Below are 20,668 nucleotides of genomic sequence, written 5' to 3'. Positions count from 1 at the left end.
CCGCGTCTACTATCGTCTTCCTCCATGTTTGTTTATGCAGCGTGCATGGGCATGCCCTGGCGTGAGGTGCATCTTGACGTAAAATTCTGCCGTAAACGCCTTATCGTGGCGTAAGCGATAGAGCCTAATATAAAACGATAGACATTTTCTATCGTCCAGACGATATATTTCGTCATATCGCCCAGCCCTTCTTCAGTGTTTATTTTTGTGCAACATAGACTTCAGTGTTTAATTTGTGTGACTTTACCAAAGCATTTGATTTGTAGGCATGTGTTCCTCCAGTTGCGAGCCTGTGCGCTTTACCTGATGTTTCAGGGTTGGGCCCGGCAGCTGCGCATCGCACGTCGGAGAAATTTCGCCGTCTTTGCCGTCTTCCGTGTGTCCATGGCGTAAATGAGGGCGTGGGGGAGGCGGAGACTTGAATATATAGGGGCGTGTTATTCTAATGAAGATCGTTTTCAGCCGCTGCATTTATCAAGGGCAAGTATTGCGTACACCTGGATTGCAGAGGTGCGCACAGCTTCATAAATCAGGCGGTAAGAGAGGAGTGTAAGCATAATCTTATGCCAATATATACACCCGTTTCTACGCAAGATTGATAAATGAGGGCCAGTGAGCTAGCACTGAGCACTCAAAGGACTTACACCAGATTTAAATGTGAACTCTGTCCAGGCGCACCACAGCTCTACCAAGTTGGACAGAGATCTCTTTATACTCCTCACAAACCTTTAGGAAACATGTTAAAAGGTGCCACACTACTGACATCATTCCCGCCATGGACCTGCCTACTGCACGGGCAGGTTGGTTTCTCTCAGCGCCAAGTCAGTAGCCCACCTGAGCTCTTTAACAGCCTCAGGAATCATGCCTTCTCACTTCTCACTGTTTTCAACCCTTTCTATCTCTCTTATCAATGAGATCATAGCAAATTTGGCAATGCAAAGAGATTCTGTAGGCCAAATGTGTCACACCTGTTACAGTGGGGGAAGTTTGGTCTGAGTGGTCAGTTTGAGTGACTTACATTAGGGTTTCAGTCACATGGTCAAGGAATAGATAAAATAAGATTTTAACGTATGCTCTTGCTCTTTTATTCTCTGGCTCTCTTATTTGGGCCTGCTCTCTGGCTCCTTCTCTCTGGCTCCTTCTCTCTCTCACTCACTCACTCCATCAGGGCCGACCCGTGGCATAGGCGGAATAGGCAAATGCTAGGGGCACCACTCGTCCATAGGGGCGCCAAAATGAGTGATTTTTCCGGTTTAATTACTGCTACTTTTTATCAACATTAATTCGAAATATTACCAAAAAAAAAAACCTTAAACAAATCCCCAGACTCTTCCCAGAGCTCCGCATCAACCTCCTCCTGCCCAGTGAGTGCTTTAGTGTGTCCGATATTGAACGCGCGCTCAGTTTAACGTTGGGAATTTGTTGTTGCGTCGCCTCTCGCGCATCTAACAGACAGGAATGTGCTTGTTCGCTCGCGCCAGTGAAAGTTGGAAAGTTGCCTAATTATTTATGACGGGTGGCCAATGTGTCAAAAAGACCGAAGCCCTCTGAAACAGGAAAGATAAGGAATAAGGGGATAAAGACAGAGGTAAAGTGATGAAATGAATGAACAGTTTATCTAAACGCATTATCTAAATATGAATGTTTGCTAATTAATTCCAGTTATTTTTATCTTAAACTTAATGTAAGCAACTGTTCTGGGTGATCAGAATCTGTAAAAAATCATACAATTGTTTATAAACATATCAAATTTTTTTTTAATAGCTTAATGTTTTTACTTAGTTGTGCAATTGTAAGGGGATATATGGCGTTTGTAAAATTTATTTTCTGAAATTAGTAATGCTATTTATATACAGGTTTATCTAAAATAGCTAAAAAATAAAAATAAAATGCACACTAAATATAAAAATTTCTTAAAAAGTTTAATTCATGGTGAAAACATGAGCATGCATAGTTTAGTGGAGGATATACATATACACACATTTTGGTATGTGTGTGTGTGTGTGTGTGTGTGTGTGTGTGTGTGTGTGTGTGTGTGTGTGTGTGTCCTTGTTTATATTACATTGTGGTGACCAAATGTCCCCATAAGGATAGTAATAGCTGATAGTAGTCACTTTTCAAAGTGAGCCAGTCCCCACTTTTCAAAATGCTTATAAATCATACAGAATTAGTTTTTTTGAGAAAGTAAAATTCAGAATGTTTCCTGTGATGGGTAGGTTTTAGGTTTTAGGTTTAGGGGCAGTGCAGGGGGATAGAAAATACGGTTTGTACAGTATAAAAACCATTATGTCTATGGAGAGTCCCCACAAAGATAGTGAACCAGATGTGTGTGTGTGTGTGTGTGTGTGTGTGTGTGTGTGTGTGTGTGTGTGTGTGTGTGTGTGTGTGTGTGTGTGTGTGTGTGTGTGTTTATTTTTATTTTAAAAATATAAAAACACAACCAACATATAAAAACCTTGATACAAGGGGCACCAAGTAAAATCTTGCCTAGGGCAGCAAATTGGTCAGGGCCGGCCCTTCACTCCACTCACTCACTCACTCACTCACTCACGCACACGCACACACACACACTTTCTATCCCTCAGGTACAATTCATGCTGGGTATGATTAATGGTATAAGTTTTTATCATCTCATACATCTATTTTGTAACTACTTTAAGTGTAACCATAACCAGATTTTGTCATTAAATTCTTCAAATTATTTGCTAACTAGTTTTTATATGGTATTAAGTTTGAAGTGTTACCTACTGCAATACAATATAGTCACATTATAGCGACGCTCTTCAACATATTTCACTATTGTACTTAAACAACGCTTATTTCCATCGTTGGTATAAGTTGCAGTGGGTGGTTATAGATGAGAAATCTACGATTTCACATAGGGTAAAATATGCAAAAACATGTGGGTAATAAAACAACATACAGGGAAAAATCTAAACTTAACAAATAAAACAAAAGTAACAAAGAATGAGAGAGTGAGGGTGAGAGAGAGAGAGAGAGATTGAGGGAGAGAGAGAAACATTGAGGGTGAGAGGGAGAGAGAGATGGAGACAACTTTTATCACGCAGTTCTTTCAAAGAGGCCCCAAATTAATTCATACTATTCCCGTAAACAGGAATGGTCAAGACAACCTTTAAATGCAGTTTGATTGCGAAATAGGATACTTGCTTTGAGTGGTCTGTTGCAGTTTCTCAGTCTCTTTAGGGCAGTGAAGCTCGGATGGAGTTGGGAGTTTCTGCGCAAAGTTGGTCTTGCCTCTCGGGCAGGTTTGCCCGTCTCTCTTTGGCGGAATGCGCGCTCTCGTGCTCATCCCATCTCTCAAGTTGGCGAAAATGTGCGCGCCACGTAAGCGCGCGGGTCTCTCTTTGGCGGAATGCGCTCGCAAAGAGTCATTGTGGGTCTAGGTTTTATAGATGAGATAGGCAGAGATGATTCAATCAGGTCACAAGACTTCTTTTGCTCTATTGAAAGCCCCCACTTCCTCGTGACTCAAACAAAAAATGGGTGATGTATTAGGAGCCCATTTTTCTTTCTTTTCCTGGAAAGTGTATAGTTTTATATTGATGATTTTTGCTAAAATTTTTGAACACAACATTCTGGACCGCTGGTTGTTTGCGATTATAACGATACCATGCATGATAGTATTGACATTCAAGAAGGAAGAGATACAGAATTTACCATTACTAGCCTACAGAATTTGATTTACAGGCAGTAAAAATCCTAGCAAGTTCAAATACATCATATAAAGACATTACATCAATAAAAATACATATATTTGGTACATTGGAGAGGTAATTTAATCTAAAAGTCCATATATTGGTGATCTGTGTGTTCTCAGAGCAGTTTCTCTGTGTATGTGTGTGTGTATGGGTCAGAGGTCGAAAGCAGGGGGTTGTTTGGATGACTTGTATGCTGCAGCCCAAAAGGCCTGAGGTGTCTAGGACTTCAATACACAAAATCCTTTCTTTGGGGAACGCTGATATGTGCTATATGAGTGTGTTAGAAAAGGGAAGGAAATAAGATCATAGTCTGCACAGCTTCTAAAACAGACAGTAGAAACTAAAACCAGAGAACAACAGCAACATGTACTGGAGGTAAATATAATCTTAATTGCACTTAAATAGTACATTAAAATGTATTTTTAAGCATGACTTTCTGAAGTGTGTTACTGTGTTCATGATTCTGACTCTGTGATCAAGTGTGCCTAAGTTTGTTTCCCTCAGGAAGAGCAGCTCTGAGTCTTTCATTGAATCTGAATTTACAGAAAGTGAAGAACATGAACTCCAGACTCTTACCTCTGATCCTGATCCTGCTGCACATTACAGGTTTGACCATTATTGTGTCTTATTCTCGCGTTTTAATTTAAATGAGATCTCTTAAATACTCTTTTACTTGTTCACCAACCAAAGATTCCAGTACTTTGGCCAAAGTTGAAATTTTGGAAATCAGACTGTAATTATCTGCCAAGGTAGGGTCACCTCCTTTCAAAAGTGGTAAAACATACGCAGACTTCCATACCTCTGGAATTTTGTTTGTGACAAGTGAATGACTAAATAGAGGTTCAGCTAGGATATCTGCAGCTAATTTTAAAAAGAAAGCCTTTTTGGGGGGACATTTAGATTCTCTGTGGGTTCGGATAAAAAACAAAAAACAAATAAGCTTTAGCTTTTCTGTAAAGGGAAGTGAATCAAACCGTCGTGTTTTTGAAAACAATCCAATCACCTTCAGTATCCGATCTCCTTGCTTTTGCAAAGGCTACCTTTCTCTTGTGGAGCAAATTAGAAATCTCAGAAGTAAACCAGGGATTGTGTCACTGTTTGCTTTGTTCACAGTCATACTTTTTGTCATGCACTTCCTGGTTTTGTCAGCCGTTTTCTATGGTTATGTGATTTCCATGTCCTCATGTGTTGTCATGTCATTGGTTCATTGTTTGACCATTGTTCACAGATGTCCCTTGTCCAGTCATTAGTCCATGTGTATATAGCCCTTAGGATTGCCATGTGTCTTTTGTCTGAAATGTTGTTGTAACCCACTGTTGGTGAGTGTGTTCAAGTCAAGTCAAGGCTGTAGTGGTGGCGAGATGACTGAATTGAAGCTTTTCAGGTAAATGTTTCACAAAAGGGTTCATTTATTGAGGCTTCATTTGCTCACAATCCCACTTGGTGTTCAAAGAGTGTAAAAAGAAGTTATATTACAGATGACCTGAAATGATCTGTGATACACTGTATTTTGCATTAGTTAAGGCTTATATATAGTAGTTAAGAAAAGGAAAAAAAAATCTGCATAGTTTAATCTATTATATAAATATGATGTATATGTTCTGGTGGAATAAGGGCGTTTCTTCAACTAGGGGCCCTTTTTGCCATATAAAGTTACCGTAAAAAAAAAAGAAAAAGTTCTAAAGTCACATAAGTCTCATAATTTTATTAATTTGTTTATTATTATTTTTAAATAATTTGTCTAGTTTTAAGGTCTGTAAGAGGACAAACTTAGATTACAAGAGAAATTGTTATTAGTTTAAATTTTTTCAGACCTGCAATGAACAAATGTCATTTCCACCACATCTCAATATATAGCTGTTATTTAAAAATAGAATAACTTAAGCCACTCAAGAATTGTCTAAGATAATTTGTGTAGCTAGGTTTACCAGTTTGTCCACAATGTACAATAATTATACATTTGTCAATAAGATAAATGAACTGCCCTATTAGGACCCAATGCTGAACCTGTCACACTCTGAAAGTTAATATTGGTTTGGGTAAGAGCTTATTAGAAAATAAATAACTAGAATTTTTATATAAAGTAGAGCATGATCTCATAAATTGTGGATACATTTTAAATGTGTAATGGAAACCTTTAAAGTATTTAAAAAATATATATATTTTAAATTATTTTTTAATTAATGTGAATGTAGAAAAAAAGTAGATGCGTACAAAAAGTATTGCAAAATATTATAATATAAAAATTATTACACATATTGTCACGCCTGGCTTTGCCGTGCTGAGGGTGCTAGTTCCACCATGGCCAGAGTATGTGTGGTTTGTGTTTCTTCCCCCAGGCTGAAGGGGGAGCTGTCCGTTTTTGGTCCATCTGATTATAGGGGATGGGCTCGACTATGGTGAAAAGGATCTCCTGCCAGTTGCTCGACGCTGCTGCTCTGGGCGTCTCTGCTTTTGCTCTGGCATCTAGGCGGATGGCAGCCATATCCTCCTGCTTTTCTGCTCTTTTCTTTTGTATTGCACCTGTTTGATACTTTACTGATTGGCACTACATTTTTGATTAGTTTACCTTTGTTTCTCTTTTACTGATTAAATACAGTAATCGATTTCAAAACATAAATTCATTATCTTTATCCTTGTTTAAATCAATTATTTTGGATTTAACTTTAATAACGGTGTGGTCTCCCCTATGTCATTGCTACTGTGAGCTAAGTGGTCGTTACAATATATACTCACAATCCATATCAATCATACTTGATACTCTGTGGTGCAAATATATTAACTGTTCAAGCAATATTTAGCTTGATTTTTTTTCATTTGTTGTTAATGAAAATTTAAATTCCCATGTCCAACATGTGCTCCGATGTCACTTAATTTTCCAAAGAAACTACCCAAAAAATCTTTCACAAACAATTTATATGGAAATTATAGTGTTGTGGTGGAAATGACTCAATGACTCAATGTTAGATGTGACTGGGGCCTCTTTTACTAAAATGGTTATAACTTGTGAACAGAATGAGATATGGCCACTTGGTGACGCTATAACGGGGAAAAAACACATGAAAATGTCAATAACCGCACCCAACAGTTATTTAAATGAAAATTGCCATGCAGTGTCTTTCAGGGTGCCAACATTGGTGTATCCCAAAAAACTATCAGCGGCACAATGTCCTGAAGCGTTTTTCACAGAATTCACCTCATGTTGTGTTCACAACGAACGCAAATTGAGCATCAAATTTGCATCTATCACGTCTAGTTGGACGCTTGAACATTTTGAATCCACTCGTATGTCTACAGTGAATTGGATGCATGTATAAAGCGGGTGTTTGCCATGTATAAAAGAAGTTGTGCCATGATGACAGCTGCTTTCAGCTGTACTTCTGCTTGTCCTGTGACCAAGTTCAGACTTGCCAAGCTCGACTCGGGAGAATGAACTCAAAAACTACTTTTTGTAATGTATAGTCAATGATTTACACATCTGAAACCATAATGGCTTAATTTAGATGCTTTTCTGTAAGTTATTAACATTTTATTTTGATTGCGTTTTTATTTTTTATTTTCAAAGGTGTACATTTTACTACACCTACATCTTCCAAAACCAGACCCTCACTTGGCCCGGGACCCTGCCGTGCAGACCAGGCCAAGTGCCAGAATGGACAGTGCATCTCAAGGGATTACATATGTGATGGCAAAACGGACTGCACTGATGGCAGTGACGAAATCAATTGTGGTAGGACAAACCCTTTTTCATCACAGAAATGAAACCACTTATTTATAACCAGTCTATTCACTGCATTTATTATATAACTTTGTTTTGTAATTTCACAGGAACTCCCTCATCTTGTGAACCCAATGAGTTTAAGTGTCAGAACGGCCGCTGTGCTCTGAAACTGTGGCGTTGTGATGGGGATAATGACTGCCAAGACAACTCAGATGAGATTAACTGCCGTAAGTCAGACCCGAGCTTCTGTCCACAGATGGGGGAAGTGTTTTGGAAACCTGTTTGAAAACTATTATTATTTTTGCAGTTCCGTTTGTTGCCACTAGAGGCACTAAAATAAGAACTACTAGAGGCACAAAAAATAATTTTAGAGGCACACTCATTTTATGACGTTTTAATAATGTATTATTTGTTCTTGTTTCTTCAGCCACTAAAAGTCCAGGGGACACATGTGCCCCAGAGGAATTTCTGTGCTTGTCTGACCGCACATGCGTTCCTGCCAGTTACCAGTGCGACGACGAGCCGGACTGTGCCGACCGCTCTGATGAATATGGCTGTGGTAAGGCATTACATGTCAACTCTTTAACAAGTAAACATGGGTTGTAATAACATTCCAAACACCATAACTCTTATTTCTTAACTTTTCTTTCACTATCATCTTCACTTTGACTTACACAATTGCTTCTTCCAAATCCATGAAAATTTTGTATTTATGGTCTGCAAAAAAAGATTAATTTTCAGCGGCTTGTTCTGCCACACTCACTTTTCAATAACACATAGGTCTCATCTCCCATATATCTTGCCCTGTAGCTTATTTTAACAGGCGGCTTTGGTTTTGTTTCTGTCAGCAGTGCCTATGACTGGTTAGATAATCTCACTGAATGAATCTGCAAAGTTAAACTTTTAATTTAGAATCAAAGACGTGCAGCGGGTGTATGTGGTTTCTTGTTTCCATATGTTTGTTTTACTATTTTACTATTCATATAATACAGTTATATATGTGTGGATTGAAGTTGATTGGACTGTTAAATGATTACAGCTGCTGTTCATATAAATAGAATATCATTAAAAGGTTTATTTCACTAATTCCATTCAAAAAGCGAAACTTGTATATTATATTCATTCATTACACACAGGCTGATATATTTCAAATGTTTATTTATTTACTGAGGAAAATCCCATATTCAGTATCTCAGAAAATTTGAATATTGTGAAAATGACATCTGTGTAAGGGTGGATCGCCTACAGTGGTTCTGACAGCAGGGTTGTCAAACGACTTAAGAAACGTTATCAGCAAGATGGTAGAAAACTGTATATTTCTTGTCTTTAACCACCCACTGCAACTTATACCAACGACGGAAATAAGCGCAGTGACAATAGCAAAATATGTGGGAGAGCGTTGCTTTAATGTGACTATATTGTGTTGCAATAGGTAGCACTTCAAAGTCAATACCAAATCAAAACTAGTTAGCAAATCATTTATAATTGAAAGAATTTAATGACAAAATCTGGTTATGGTTACACTTACAATTAATAGTTACAAAATAGAGGAGAGAGAGAGAGAAAGACAAATAGAAGAAGAGAGCAAAGAGAAAAGCTAAAGAGAAGGCCCAAGAAGAGACAGCCAGAGAAAAAGACCCCGAGCAACAGTTGCACTCTTCTTTTATCCATCCCTTGACCATGTGACTGAAACCCTGAGACATTCAAACTGACCAATCAGACCAAACTTCCCCCACTCTACTACAGGTGTGGCACAATTTTGGCCTACAGGCCCGCAACATCTCTTTGTCTTTTGGAATTCCAAATGTCCCTGCTGATAAGAGAGAGGGGGTGGAAACAGCACAGCAAATGTCTTTGTTCAATTTAAAATATCAAATATCTTTGATTATTTTCAATTCTTACACCTGGTGCCGCACTAATTAACTCAATAGACCTGCAAAGGCCTTTAAATGGCCTCCCAGTAGTTCTGTAGGCTACACAATCATGGAGAAGACTGCTGAATTGACAGTTGTCCAAAAGACGACCATTGACACCTTGCACAAGGAGGGCAAGACACAAAAGGTCATTGCAACAGAGGCTGGCTGTTCATAAAGCTCTGTGTCCAAGCACATTAATAGAGAGGCAAAGGGAAGAAATAGATGTGGTAGAAAAAAGTGTACAAGCAATAGGCATAAGCGCAACCTCGAAAGGAAACCCATTCAAAAATGTGGGGGAGATTCACAAAAAGTGGACTGCAGCTGGAGTCAGTGCTTCAAAAACCACTACACACAGATGTATGCAAGACATGCATTTCACATTCCTTGTCGCATTCCTTGTGTCAAGCCACTCTTGAACAACAGACAGCATCAGAAGCGTCTCGCCTGGGCTAAAGACAGAAAAGGACTGCTGAGTGGTCCAAAATTATGTTCTATGATGAAAGTAAATTTAGCATTTCCTTTGGAAATCAGGGTCCCAGAGTTGAGAGGTACAGCGTACTCGCCTGATCTTAACCCAATAGAAAATCTATGGGGTATTGTGAAGAGGAAGATGCGACAAGCCAGACCCAACAATGCAGAAGAGCTGAAGGCCACTATCCGAGCAACCTGAGCTCTCATAACACCTGAGCAGTGCCACAGACTGATCGACTCCATGGCACGCCGCATTGCTGCAATAATTCAGACAAAGGAGCCCCAACTAAGTATTGCGTGCTATACATACTAATACATTTCATGTTCATACTTTTCAGTTGGCCAAGATTTCTAAAAATCCTTTCTTTGTATTGGTCTTAAGTAATATTCTAATTTTCTGAGATACTGAATTTGGGATTTTCCTTAGTTGTCAGTTATAATCATCAAAATTAAAAGAAATAAACATTCATCAGTCTATTTGTAATGGATGAATATAATATACAAGTTTCAATTTTGGAATTAGTGAAATAAATAAACTTTTTGATGATATTCTAATTATATGACCAGAACCTTTATATGTTCGTTCTTTTTGGACTAAAGCACCTCCCACTGTGACCAAACCCCCAGAAGAGTCCATCACAGCAGAACAGGGGGACTCTGTGACCTTTACTTGCTCTGCCATTGGTGTGCCCATTCCCATTATCACATGGCGTCTTAATTGGGGACACGTACCAGCAAACAGCAGGTATGTTTAGGATTGAATAAAAATAGCTAATCTCTGAAATGATCAATAGGTCACAATCTATGTTAATGTCACATAGTCCTTATTCTCTCAAAGACAAATATTTGTGGTTTCATACATTTCTATTCATTTCCCAAAGCTCTCTTTGCTGAACTCTGTTAATTACTTCAGCACGTCTAAATGAAAACAGAAGGCCACACTCTGTTTTAGTTATGTGACTGAAAAAACAGACTTTTGGCTTTTTGACTGTTTGCAAAATATAGAATCTCATGAAAGTTAAGTCAAATCAAGTCAACTTTATTTATATATAGCGCTTTTACAATGACAGTTGTTTCAAAGCAGCTTCACAGTGTTAAACAGAAAAATATTGCAGCAAAATTTGAAAGTGATATACAAATGACCCCTTTGCATTTATTATTTGTCTTAATAATGAATAGACATCATTAAGATGTAGCTCTCTTTGTATATGAGAATTTGAAGGCAAGTAAGTTTATTCAATCAGAATATTTTTAAAAGCAAAGATTTTGTGTTTGCATTTGGTCTATCATAACAAGAATGTTTTTAATAAATTAATAAAATAATTAATAAATTAATAAAACATCAGAATACATTTTTTTTGTTTTGTTATACTTTAGTTTAGGTATTATCGATATTAACTACAACCTTTACCTCAGTAAACTCATAATTGCTGCCAATTAATAGTTAGTAAGGTACTTGATAAGTTTAGGTATTGGCTAGGATAAAGGGATATAGAATTTTATCATGCAGAATAAGGTATTAATATGTGCTTTAAATGTACAAATAATCCTAATAATATACATGCAAATAAGCAACTAGTTATTAATAGTGAGAATTGGACCCTAAACTAAAGGGTTACCTTTTTTTTATTTTTTATAAAACTACATTAAAATGCTTTAAGATAAGTTATAATCAAGCAAGCATTTAAAATAGGACTGCTAATAGATTCTGTTCATTTAGTTAGTATTAAACATAACTGACATTACATTAAACATTTTTTGTAATACCTAAGGAAGCATTAAAAAAAACAGCTGGGCAGAGCACAATGAAATGGAACTGAATGTAGCCACAATTTAAACATTATTCTATTGACAGAATCAAAATGACCAGTAAGAATGGGCAAGGAACGATTACCATCCGTGACGTTAAGGAAGGTGACCAGGGGGCGTACACCTGTGAGGCACTCAATGCTAAAGGCCTAGCGTTTGCCATTCCTGATGGGATCCTCAGACTGTCTCAGAGACCAAACCCAGGTACAGGTCCAAATGCAGGTGCATTCTGAATATTTTTGGATTACTGCATATTATTAGTTTGTTCTCGTCTAATGATTTATCTTCTGAAGAGACATGTTATTTCCTTTCCTTTGTCTTTTCATTTGCAATGCTCGTTATGTTGCTGTTTTTTTGCTGCATGTTGTGACATTGTGATGTGATAACTGTGAGTCTTCTCAAACCTGTTGGTGGTGGTCTTACTGATCAATAGCTATCAAATAAAGTACTTTGGGTCAGTGTAACAGGGTCATTTAAAAAAATGGGTCTGGCAAAATATACTCAAAAGCCTATGAATCCTGAAGAAAAACTCAAAACTTAAAAATAGGTGAGCATGTGCAGCATAATAATCTAAAGAAGCATTCAAACTTTTAAAGAGACCGGACCATAGGTGGTGCTATAACTAAAAAGCTTTTAATTTTTTTCTATTTTCCTATTTGCAGTTGAGTTCTGTTGACATTTGACTAATGTTATGCGTCACTCCGTTGCTCTGATTGGTTGTAGGTCTATCCAATTGGGGTCTTTCCTGGTTCGGTTGAAACACGCCCCATAATCAGCCCAATGGAGCAGTATCAGATTCATATTCTGACTAGAATTGAGTATGACCACGTCAGGCTAGGATTCCTTGGCTCAACAGGCAATGCCTCGGATTTGCTCGCCCTTCAGGCGCCAATTTTGAGAACATTTTTTTCTTTTTTTACTTTTAGGAACTACTCCCAGGTTTTTGGCCTGATCCGAACCAAATCTATTTTACTAAAATGACTATAACTCGACATATAACAGGGTGTTTTAGTGTAGGTTCATGTGTCAAGTTTATGTTTTGAGTTCACTTGTTCACTGTTATGTTTTGTCATGCACTTCCTGGTTTGTCACGTGATCCTGCCATGTGCTCCCTTGTCTTGTGTTCTGTTGTGTCATTGGTTTATTGTTTGATCATTGTTCACAGGTGTCCCTTGTCCAGGCCCTCATGTTTGCCATAAGCTGTGTCTCATTTCGTTAAATTTCGAAGGCTGCATCCTCCGGAGGACACGTCCTGTGTAGGATGCAGTATACGAAGTGTCCTCAATCAGAATTAAACGAGATGTCCTTTGTAGGACACACAGGCAGGAAGTATCACGTTGCTATGCCAACACATTCAGCCTCGTTGCGCTCTCACGCCAGTTTATATGAATGAAAATTATTTATAACTTGAAAATTACTATGAAATGTTTCTTGTCTTGACAGCAATGTACTTGTTCTAAACGTTTAAAAACCACTAAAGCGTTGTAATCCTTTTAACTACAACTATCTGTTTGAGGTAATAGAACTTAAAAAATAAAAACAAGCTTGAACTTACATTTTAAACACCACACCTATGCTCGCATGTATAACTGGCAGTGGTGCAGTTTTTTCATATAATAAACAAAAATATATATGACGGTTGTTAACGGCAACGCAAAGAATTATGGGTTATCTCCAGCCGCGAAGGCTACACCTTATGCACACTCCGAAATCCTGTGAAAGAAGGACGCTTTCGAAGGTCGCATTTGAAGTGTCCTACTCACTTTTTTGAAATGAGACGGCCTTATGACGTATGCACCCTTCAAATGCGACCTCTGGAGGACACAGCCTTCTGAAATGAGACACAGCTATAGTCTTGTCTGTTATTGAATATATAACCCCAGTGTTGGTGAGTGTTTGTCTTGTCTGTTATTGAATATATAACCCCAGTGTTGGTGAGTGTTTGTTTATGTCAAGTCAAGGTTGGTCAAGTCAAGTTTAGTTAAGTCGAGTCATTTGTTTGTTTTTGCCAAGTCTTTGTTTTATGTTTTGGATTTCGATTTATGTTAAGATTAAATAAAGAAATGTATAGGTTACGTATGGTGACCCTCGTTCCCTGAAGGAGGGAACGGAGACGTCCGTCGGACTAGGCCGAAGAGTTGGGATCACTTCTGGGAGCCTCTATCAGCTTCGAGATATAGAAAACGGGCCAATGAACATTGGCGTGCGTGCTTTGCATATCGCACCCCGCCCCGCTGCGCGGGTATAAAGCAGAAGCGATCGCCACGCACGGTTGTTTTTCACTGAGGAGCTGAACCCGTGGCTCGAACTGCAGTGATGGTACAGTGACTGTGGCGAAGGGACGTACGTCTCCGTTCCCTCCTTCAGAGAATGAGGGTTACCATCCCACAAGACCCAAACAGTGGACTATTGGATAACGCTGGGAAAGCGTGTCCCTGGAGGCCACTGCGGATGCCACACTCCCCGAAGGAGATAACGTGTGGAATAACACGTATGTACTGGCCGTAGGCAGTGCTACATACGGGAGTCCCAGGGGTGGCACTGGCCCTGCTGGGTGGGGGACAGTCACCACACTGAGACGGCAGAGTGTCTCTGAAGTGCGCTGAGCACCGTAGACAGGTCCCAAGAGTACATTGGGAGGGGGGGGGGATTTAATCTCCTCGCGTCCCTCAGGAACCCCAATACTTACCTTCTACTAGTTCATGATGGGCAGCGATTGCGGCCACATAGACCTTGAGGGTGGAGGGAGACAGCCTTCTCTCCAACCCATCTTGTAGGAAGGAAAGCACGGCACGGTCTGGATGCGGGTGCCAGAGGGAAGGTCCTTCCTCAGAGGAATGGGCCAAGGAGGTGCTGTCGCAAGGAGCACTAGTTCCGGGAACCATGTCCTGTTGGGCCAGTACGGCACCACCAACAGGACCTGCTCCTCGTCCTCCCTGACCTTGCACAGAGTCTGTGCAAGAAGGCTCACTGCGGGAAACGCATATTTGCGTAGGCCCCGGGGCCAGCTGTGTGCCAGCGCATCCGTGCCAAGGGTCCCCTCGGACAGGGAATAAAACAACTGGCAGTGGGTCGTGTCCAGGGCAACAAACAGGTCTACCTGTGCGGCCCCAAAGCGGTCCCAGATCAGTTGGACCAGTTGGGAATGGAGTCTCCACTCTCCCGGAAGCACTGGCTGTCGTGAGATCCCATTGGCCGCACGATTGAGCAGGCCCGGAATGTGAGTGGCACGAAGTGACCTCAGATACTTCTGACTCTATAACAGGAGCTGGCGGGCGAGTTGTGACATGCGACGGGAGCATAGACCACCCTGTTTGTTGATGTACGCTACGGCCGCAGTGCTGTCCATATGGACCAGAACGTGCTTGTCCTGGAGCGGCGTCTTGAAGCGACTCAGGGCAAGACGAACTGCTAACAACTCTAGGCAGTTGATGTGCCATTGCAGTTGAGGCTCCGTCCACTGACCTAAATACTGCAAGCCCGTTGTACGTGGCACCCTAGCCGGTGGATGAGGCATCCGTGGAGACAATCGCATGCCTTGACACCTGTTCTCGTGACTCGGTCATGTAGCCAGCATTGAAGCGGTCTCATATGGAGCAATCCGAGCGGCGTAACCGCAGCTATGGATGCCATATGCCCCAGGAACCTCTGAAGGTTTTGTGTGCAGCCAGTTTTCTGCTCTCACCAGAAAAGGAACACGCCCACCGAACCAACTGTGTGTGGTGTGTGTAGTGCAATTTGCTCAGTTCTCAGTTTGCTGTGAAAACAGCAGCTCTCACAGCAGCAGTGAGATCGTGGTCATGCTGTCTTGTGCCGTCTGGCCAACACGAGCAATTTCCCCCGCCACACGCTTTCTCTCTCTCTCTTCTTTTTTGCTAGATAGAAGGCAGTCAGATGCTTCATCAACGCCGTTCGGCTCCGAAGTGAATGACAACAGTGCGTGGTGATCACTTCCACTTTATACCCGCGCAGCGGGGCGGGGTGCGATATGCAAAGCACGCACGCCAATGTTCATTGGCCCGTTTTCTATATCTCGAAGCTGATAGGGGCTCCCAGAAGTGATCCCAATTCATCGGTCTAGTCCGACGTACGTCGAACGTGACCGACTGAAAGGGAACTGCACTTGGGGTCATCCAAACCTCGCCTCAGTGGATTATCAGTGACACTCGAGAAGTAAATTAGATATAGTCACCAAACTCAGTACACATATATATAATCTGAGGTCACGAAAAGCGACGATTGAACACTAGGTGGCGCTATATCATGAAAAGAACATGAAGAGGCCTTATAACCACCTGACAGTGTCTTGGTCCTAAGTGCCTTGAATGCTTATAGCCCTATATGGATGGTAATTGTTTCTCGTGGGGCCGTAGGGTATTTTCATCATTTACAGGGGCTAGTCTGTGATTTTATTGCTGTCCGAATACAGAATGTCTGTTTTTCTCCCACCACCCACATAAAAATCCCCGGCCGAATTACCTATTGTTTTTTGACAAACACCAAGGTTGTGTGGCAACTTAATTGCCGTCTGAATCCACATCCCAGAGTTTTTAAGAAAAGATCACTTCAAAATTAACTGTTTATCTTTTTTGACCATAGAGGAGCAATGTATGGTTGCGTTTCCCTGTAATTTGGATGCATTTTAAATATCTAGCCTACTCTTTTATTACTGAAATGCTGGAAAGTATTTACAAGAATAAGCTTTCATCAACGCTCAAAAGAGACAGAGAAAAAAGCAAAACGTATACATTTGAAATGAGTCGTTATTATGGCAGTAATTAACGTTCTATAGGTTAAATTTGCAGTATTGTATTAACTTATTTCCACTCATTTCCACATTTTTAAAATCCTTTTTTATGCAGATTTGAATAATTAATAATTTCCTAAAATTAAATATGATTTTATTCTTGTTATTTCAAGCATATGACATTTTTACAGCAGACACACAGTCAATTGACTGACCACGTGAGCAGCGTTCCCAGATGCGCAGGATCACAAAACTCGCTCCTTCACCGTGAATAAATCACCATCCAAATGCACAAGTTTTATCACTGAGGTGGCATGCAATTTTTTTTTTTTAATGGACAATCAGCATGAGAAACAATTACCATCCGAATAGGGCTTATGAGGACATTGGCGTATCTCAAAAAACATGGCTGCCATCGGCCAATGACGTTTGAGCACCAATTAGCCAAGGTTAACGAAGGGCGATAGGAACAAAACTCAGTGGGCATGTTTGACTCATCGGCCTCTAGTTGGTGCTAACGAGTTTTACAGCTCTGTAATCACGTGGTGTTTCACACATCCACACAATATGCATATAATTTGATAGATCTCATACTGAACAACTTTGTCTCAAGAAGCACTATAAATCAAGTTTTTTTATTAATTATTCAAAATGATGTCAAAAACCTACTTTCGCTAACTCTCAAGAGCACTGTCAATCAAGTTTTTTAAATTAATTATTAAAAATTATGTCAAAAACCTACTTTGGCTAAGTAGTTCTAGATTGTTCACTCAAAAACTAGCAAGCGTGATTCAAAATGGCGGCTGCCGCTGACATCACATCCCCGGTACAAAATACATAGACAGTAAAAGAAATGGACAGAGCTATCCCATTGACTTCAACGGCGGAAAATGAGGTCAATTACAAGCACTCACTTCCTGATGGCTGAGCGAACTGCCCAGGCTCAGACTGAGCTTGACGACGTAGATGTGACGTAACCAACCTGTCTGACAGCTATAGGTCTTCTAGTAGTTGTGGAAAGTGAAATCTAAATCACGTTGTTTAAATATTTTGTCCCGTTGCTTTTGGCTCGCTATGGCTTCTCCCTATTTCTCCCCCTTGACTTTATCGGACTTTATGTCTCCAGGTCCCCCCGAGTGTCTCATAGACAGTAAAAGATTGCTTCTGAGCGTCTCCTGTCTATACGGTAATTTCTCAACTGTGCGACAGAGTCACGTTGGTTATGACGCAATCGTTAGCCTATTTTTACAAAAACAGCTCCTACAGGGCGATAGTGTAAGATACAAGGTAATGGAGCCTTTTATGCATTGTCGTGTTTCTTTATAAATAAACAATGGACAAATGGAGTCTTTAAACGCCTCAGATGTAAAGTTATTCACTGTCAAATTGACTCAAAAAGGAATGGGAGTCAATGGGATGCTAACAGCAGTGGCCGCCCCTATGGGGGGAACGCTTTCCGAGTGCTAGATTACCCCCTTGACAAAATCGCTCCTAATTTGGGAAAGAAAAGTCCCACCACAGTCAAACTCGGGTGGGAAAGACCTCTGGGCCCTTGCCTAAACACATCAATCATGCCTGCAACAAAATGTGTATGTGTGTAAGCACATTAAATGGAGTTAGCATGGAAAATGTGCCTATAACATTTTCCCTACAATTGCCATAAAACCACCATAGCACCATCCTGCTAAATAATATTGTTAAATCATATTAAAACTTACATTTTAAACCAATCACATTTTGTCAAGGTTTACCCCTTAATTTTGTTAATTTGAGGTATGATTTTGCAATAGTATTACATTACAATTACCATAAGACCTGAAAAATATGTTTTAAAGGGGAAACCTGGAATAAGCACGTTGTTCATTTATTTCAAATATCTATATCTGCAACAAGATGTGTGTAAGCATGTTTAAAGATTACATGTGCCTTAAAACAAACACATACTTTTAAAATGACAGTACGCCAATGTGTGCTTTTAACATTTGCAAGCACGTCAAAATTATTTAATTTATTTATATAATTTAATTATATATCTGCCACAAGATGTGTATGTGATTAAGAATGTATAAAAGCTTTAACAGGAAAAATGTGCCTTCAAACAAAAAAACAAACCCTAACAACATAAAAGCCTTAAATGCTTGAACCCTGGTAAATGCTGCTCAAAGCTTAAATTAATAATTTATAGTTGTGTAATATCATAAGTGCATATCATTTTTGTCTCGTTTTCTGAATTTGTCCTATGCCTAGAAACCTACATCACTCTAAGTCCAGAAGAAGGTAACACATCTCTGATGATACATGTGCTTTAGTGTCAGTGATTGTTTCTCTCATGATTCATTTCTTTGTGTTGTGAAGATCCAGTGGACAGCACAGCGTTCAGTCATTCTACAGTCCTTCTGCTGGTGTTTTTACCTCAGTTTCTCATAATAGCGGCTGTGTGGATGTGGTGAGTAAAACACCCAGTGATTCACAACTGTATGATGTACAGTGAATATAATGAAATTAATTCAGATTATAAGAATGCAAATTATGATTCAACAGGCTTTTCATCAGAATGCATCAAATCTCAAAACCAAACTGAAAACTAAAGTGAAGGTGAGGAATTATGTTTATAAACAACCTAATATAAGAGATACAATGAAAAAAAAAACTTACATTTATTTACTGTCTTTTTATTAGTCTGTCTCAGAATCTGATGTTCCACATCTGTCCCTCTGTCCATCAGAGCTGATGGAGTGATGTCATTGTGAGATCGTCACCTAGCAACATCAGTGATACAGTGATGTCATATACAGTGTAATTAATGACTATGCAGTCTTCATAATCAAACAAAATTTCTTTATTACGTTATTCTTGTATTAGCATGCACTTTCATAATTTATAAAATAACCACAGAAATGTTGCTTGTTATTGTGGAAAATAATTGAATAAGTATTCAAAAACTGGTGGTGAGAATTAAGGACAATGTAGTTATTGCCTCATGATCTGTGTTTATCTGTGAAGACAGTGCCACCTTCTGGTCAAAAATGCTATATTATCTGGTCTAACTGAAAGTGGCACACTGGGCTCTTTTTAATTGAAGGTTTTGTGTTAAAATCTTACTGAACACAGTCTTAAAACCGTACCCTGTTGATTTTTGAGTCTTTGCATTGCGCCACTAATATGTAAGCTATTCTTAGCATCATGTAACAGACTGTCTTCCCATAATCCTGTGCCTTCAGTAGAATTGAAAAGATGGTAGGAATAAAGTCTTCTGGTGCAGTTGAAGGAACTTTTTTTTATTTCTTTGAACTTCATTCCTTGTTACCAAAGTTAATGAGAGACAAATGAACACCCAAACCTCACCTGGCCTCTTCATTTTGGCTAAAGACTATAACCGACTTATAGGTAATATAAATGACACCCTATGTTAGGGTTTATTTTTCCAGCACAGTTTAGCTCCAACTCTTATCAAACACACCTGAACAAACAAATCAATCTTCAGGATTTATAGAAAGGTATATGTTCACACCATGTTGTAATTACTCTAATAACACATTTCTAACTTGTAAAAAGCATTCAAAAGTGTCAGTGAGCAAGACACCTAACCCCAGATGCTCCTGATGAGCTGCATGTCGCCTTACATGGCTGACACCGCCGTCGGTGTATGAATGGGTGAATGTGAGGCAAAATGTAAAGCGCTTTGGATGGCCAATTTTTTTAAAATAATTATATAGCACTATTTAAATTTTAAAAAATTATATTTATATAGCGCTTTTGGAAAGCGCTATATAAAAGCAGTCCATTTACCATAATGAACAACGCGTTATGGTTATTGTGTTATTACAAACTGTGTACGTATAACCCCTTCTGTTCGGACCGGGACTCAAACCCGGGTCCGCCGGCATGAGAGTCGGACGCTCTAACAAGGCTAAAGGCTGCAACCTCCAGCGTCAGTCGCTAGAGTGCCTCTTGAGGTCAGAGGAGTGAGGTTTACTCGCACAGCAACTACTACTAGCTGGCCTCCGTTACACTCACCCCCCTAAACCTCACTCTCATCCGGGTCACGGCACCAATGTAAACACTTCTGTTCGGACTGGGACTCGAACCCAGGTCCGCCGGCATGAGAGTCGGACGCTCTAACAAGGAGGCTAAAGGCTGCAACCCCTAGCATCAGTCGCTAGAGCGCCTCTTGAGGTCAGAGGAGTGAAGTTTACTCGCACAGCAACTACTACTAGCTGGCCTCCGTTACATACGCTGGGGATAAAGTCAACCTGGAAACACTATGCTAAGCTTACTTTTGTAG

The 20,668-nt window shown here is 39.8% G+C and overlaps 1 protein-coding gene across 1 annotated transcript; it reads left to right on the top strand.

The window, feature by feature from the left end:
* The first annotated feature begins 3,290 nt into the window (after positions 1-3,290).
* On the top strand, positions 3,291-19,219 carry LOC137039770 (basement membrane-specific heparan sulfate proteoglycan core protein-like). The gene is made up of 11 exons (XM_067415045.1): positions 3,291-3,345; positions 4,224-4,325; positions 7,285-7,449; positions 7,548-7,667; positions 7,868-7,999; positions 10,428-10,572; positions 11,683-11,840; positions 18,631-18,660; positions 18,739-18,829; positions 18,925-18,978; positions 19,063-19,219. Exons 1-10 carry the CDS (start codon positions 3,291-3,293, stop codon positions 18,962-18,964), a joined length of 1,038 nt encoding a protein of 345 aa, XP_067271146.1. The 3' UTR covers positions 18,965-18,978; positions 19,063-19,219.
* Positions 19,220-20,668: the final 1,449 nt, after the last annotated feature.

Source organism: Pseudorasbora parva, chromosome 14 (assembly GCF_024679245.1).
Source record: "Pseudorasbora parva isolate DD20220531a chromosome 14, ASM2467924v1, whole genome shotgun sequence".
NCBI lineage: Eukaryota > Metazoa > Chordata > Actinopteri > Cypriniformes > Gobionidae > Pseudorasbora > Pseudorasbora parva.
This window is presented reverse-complemented; position numbering and strand designations above follow the sequence as displayed.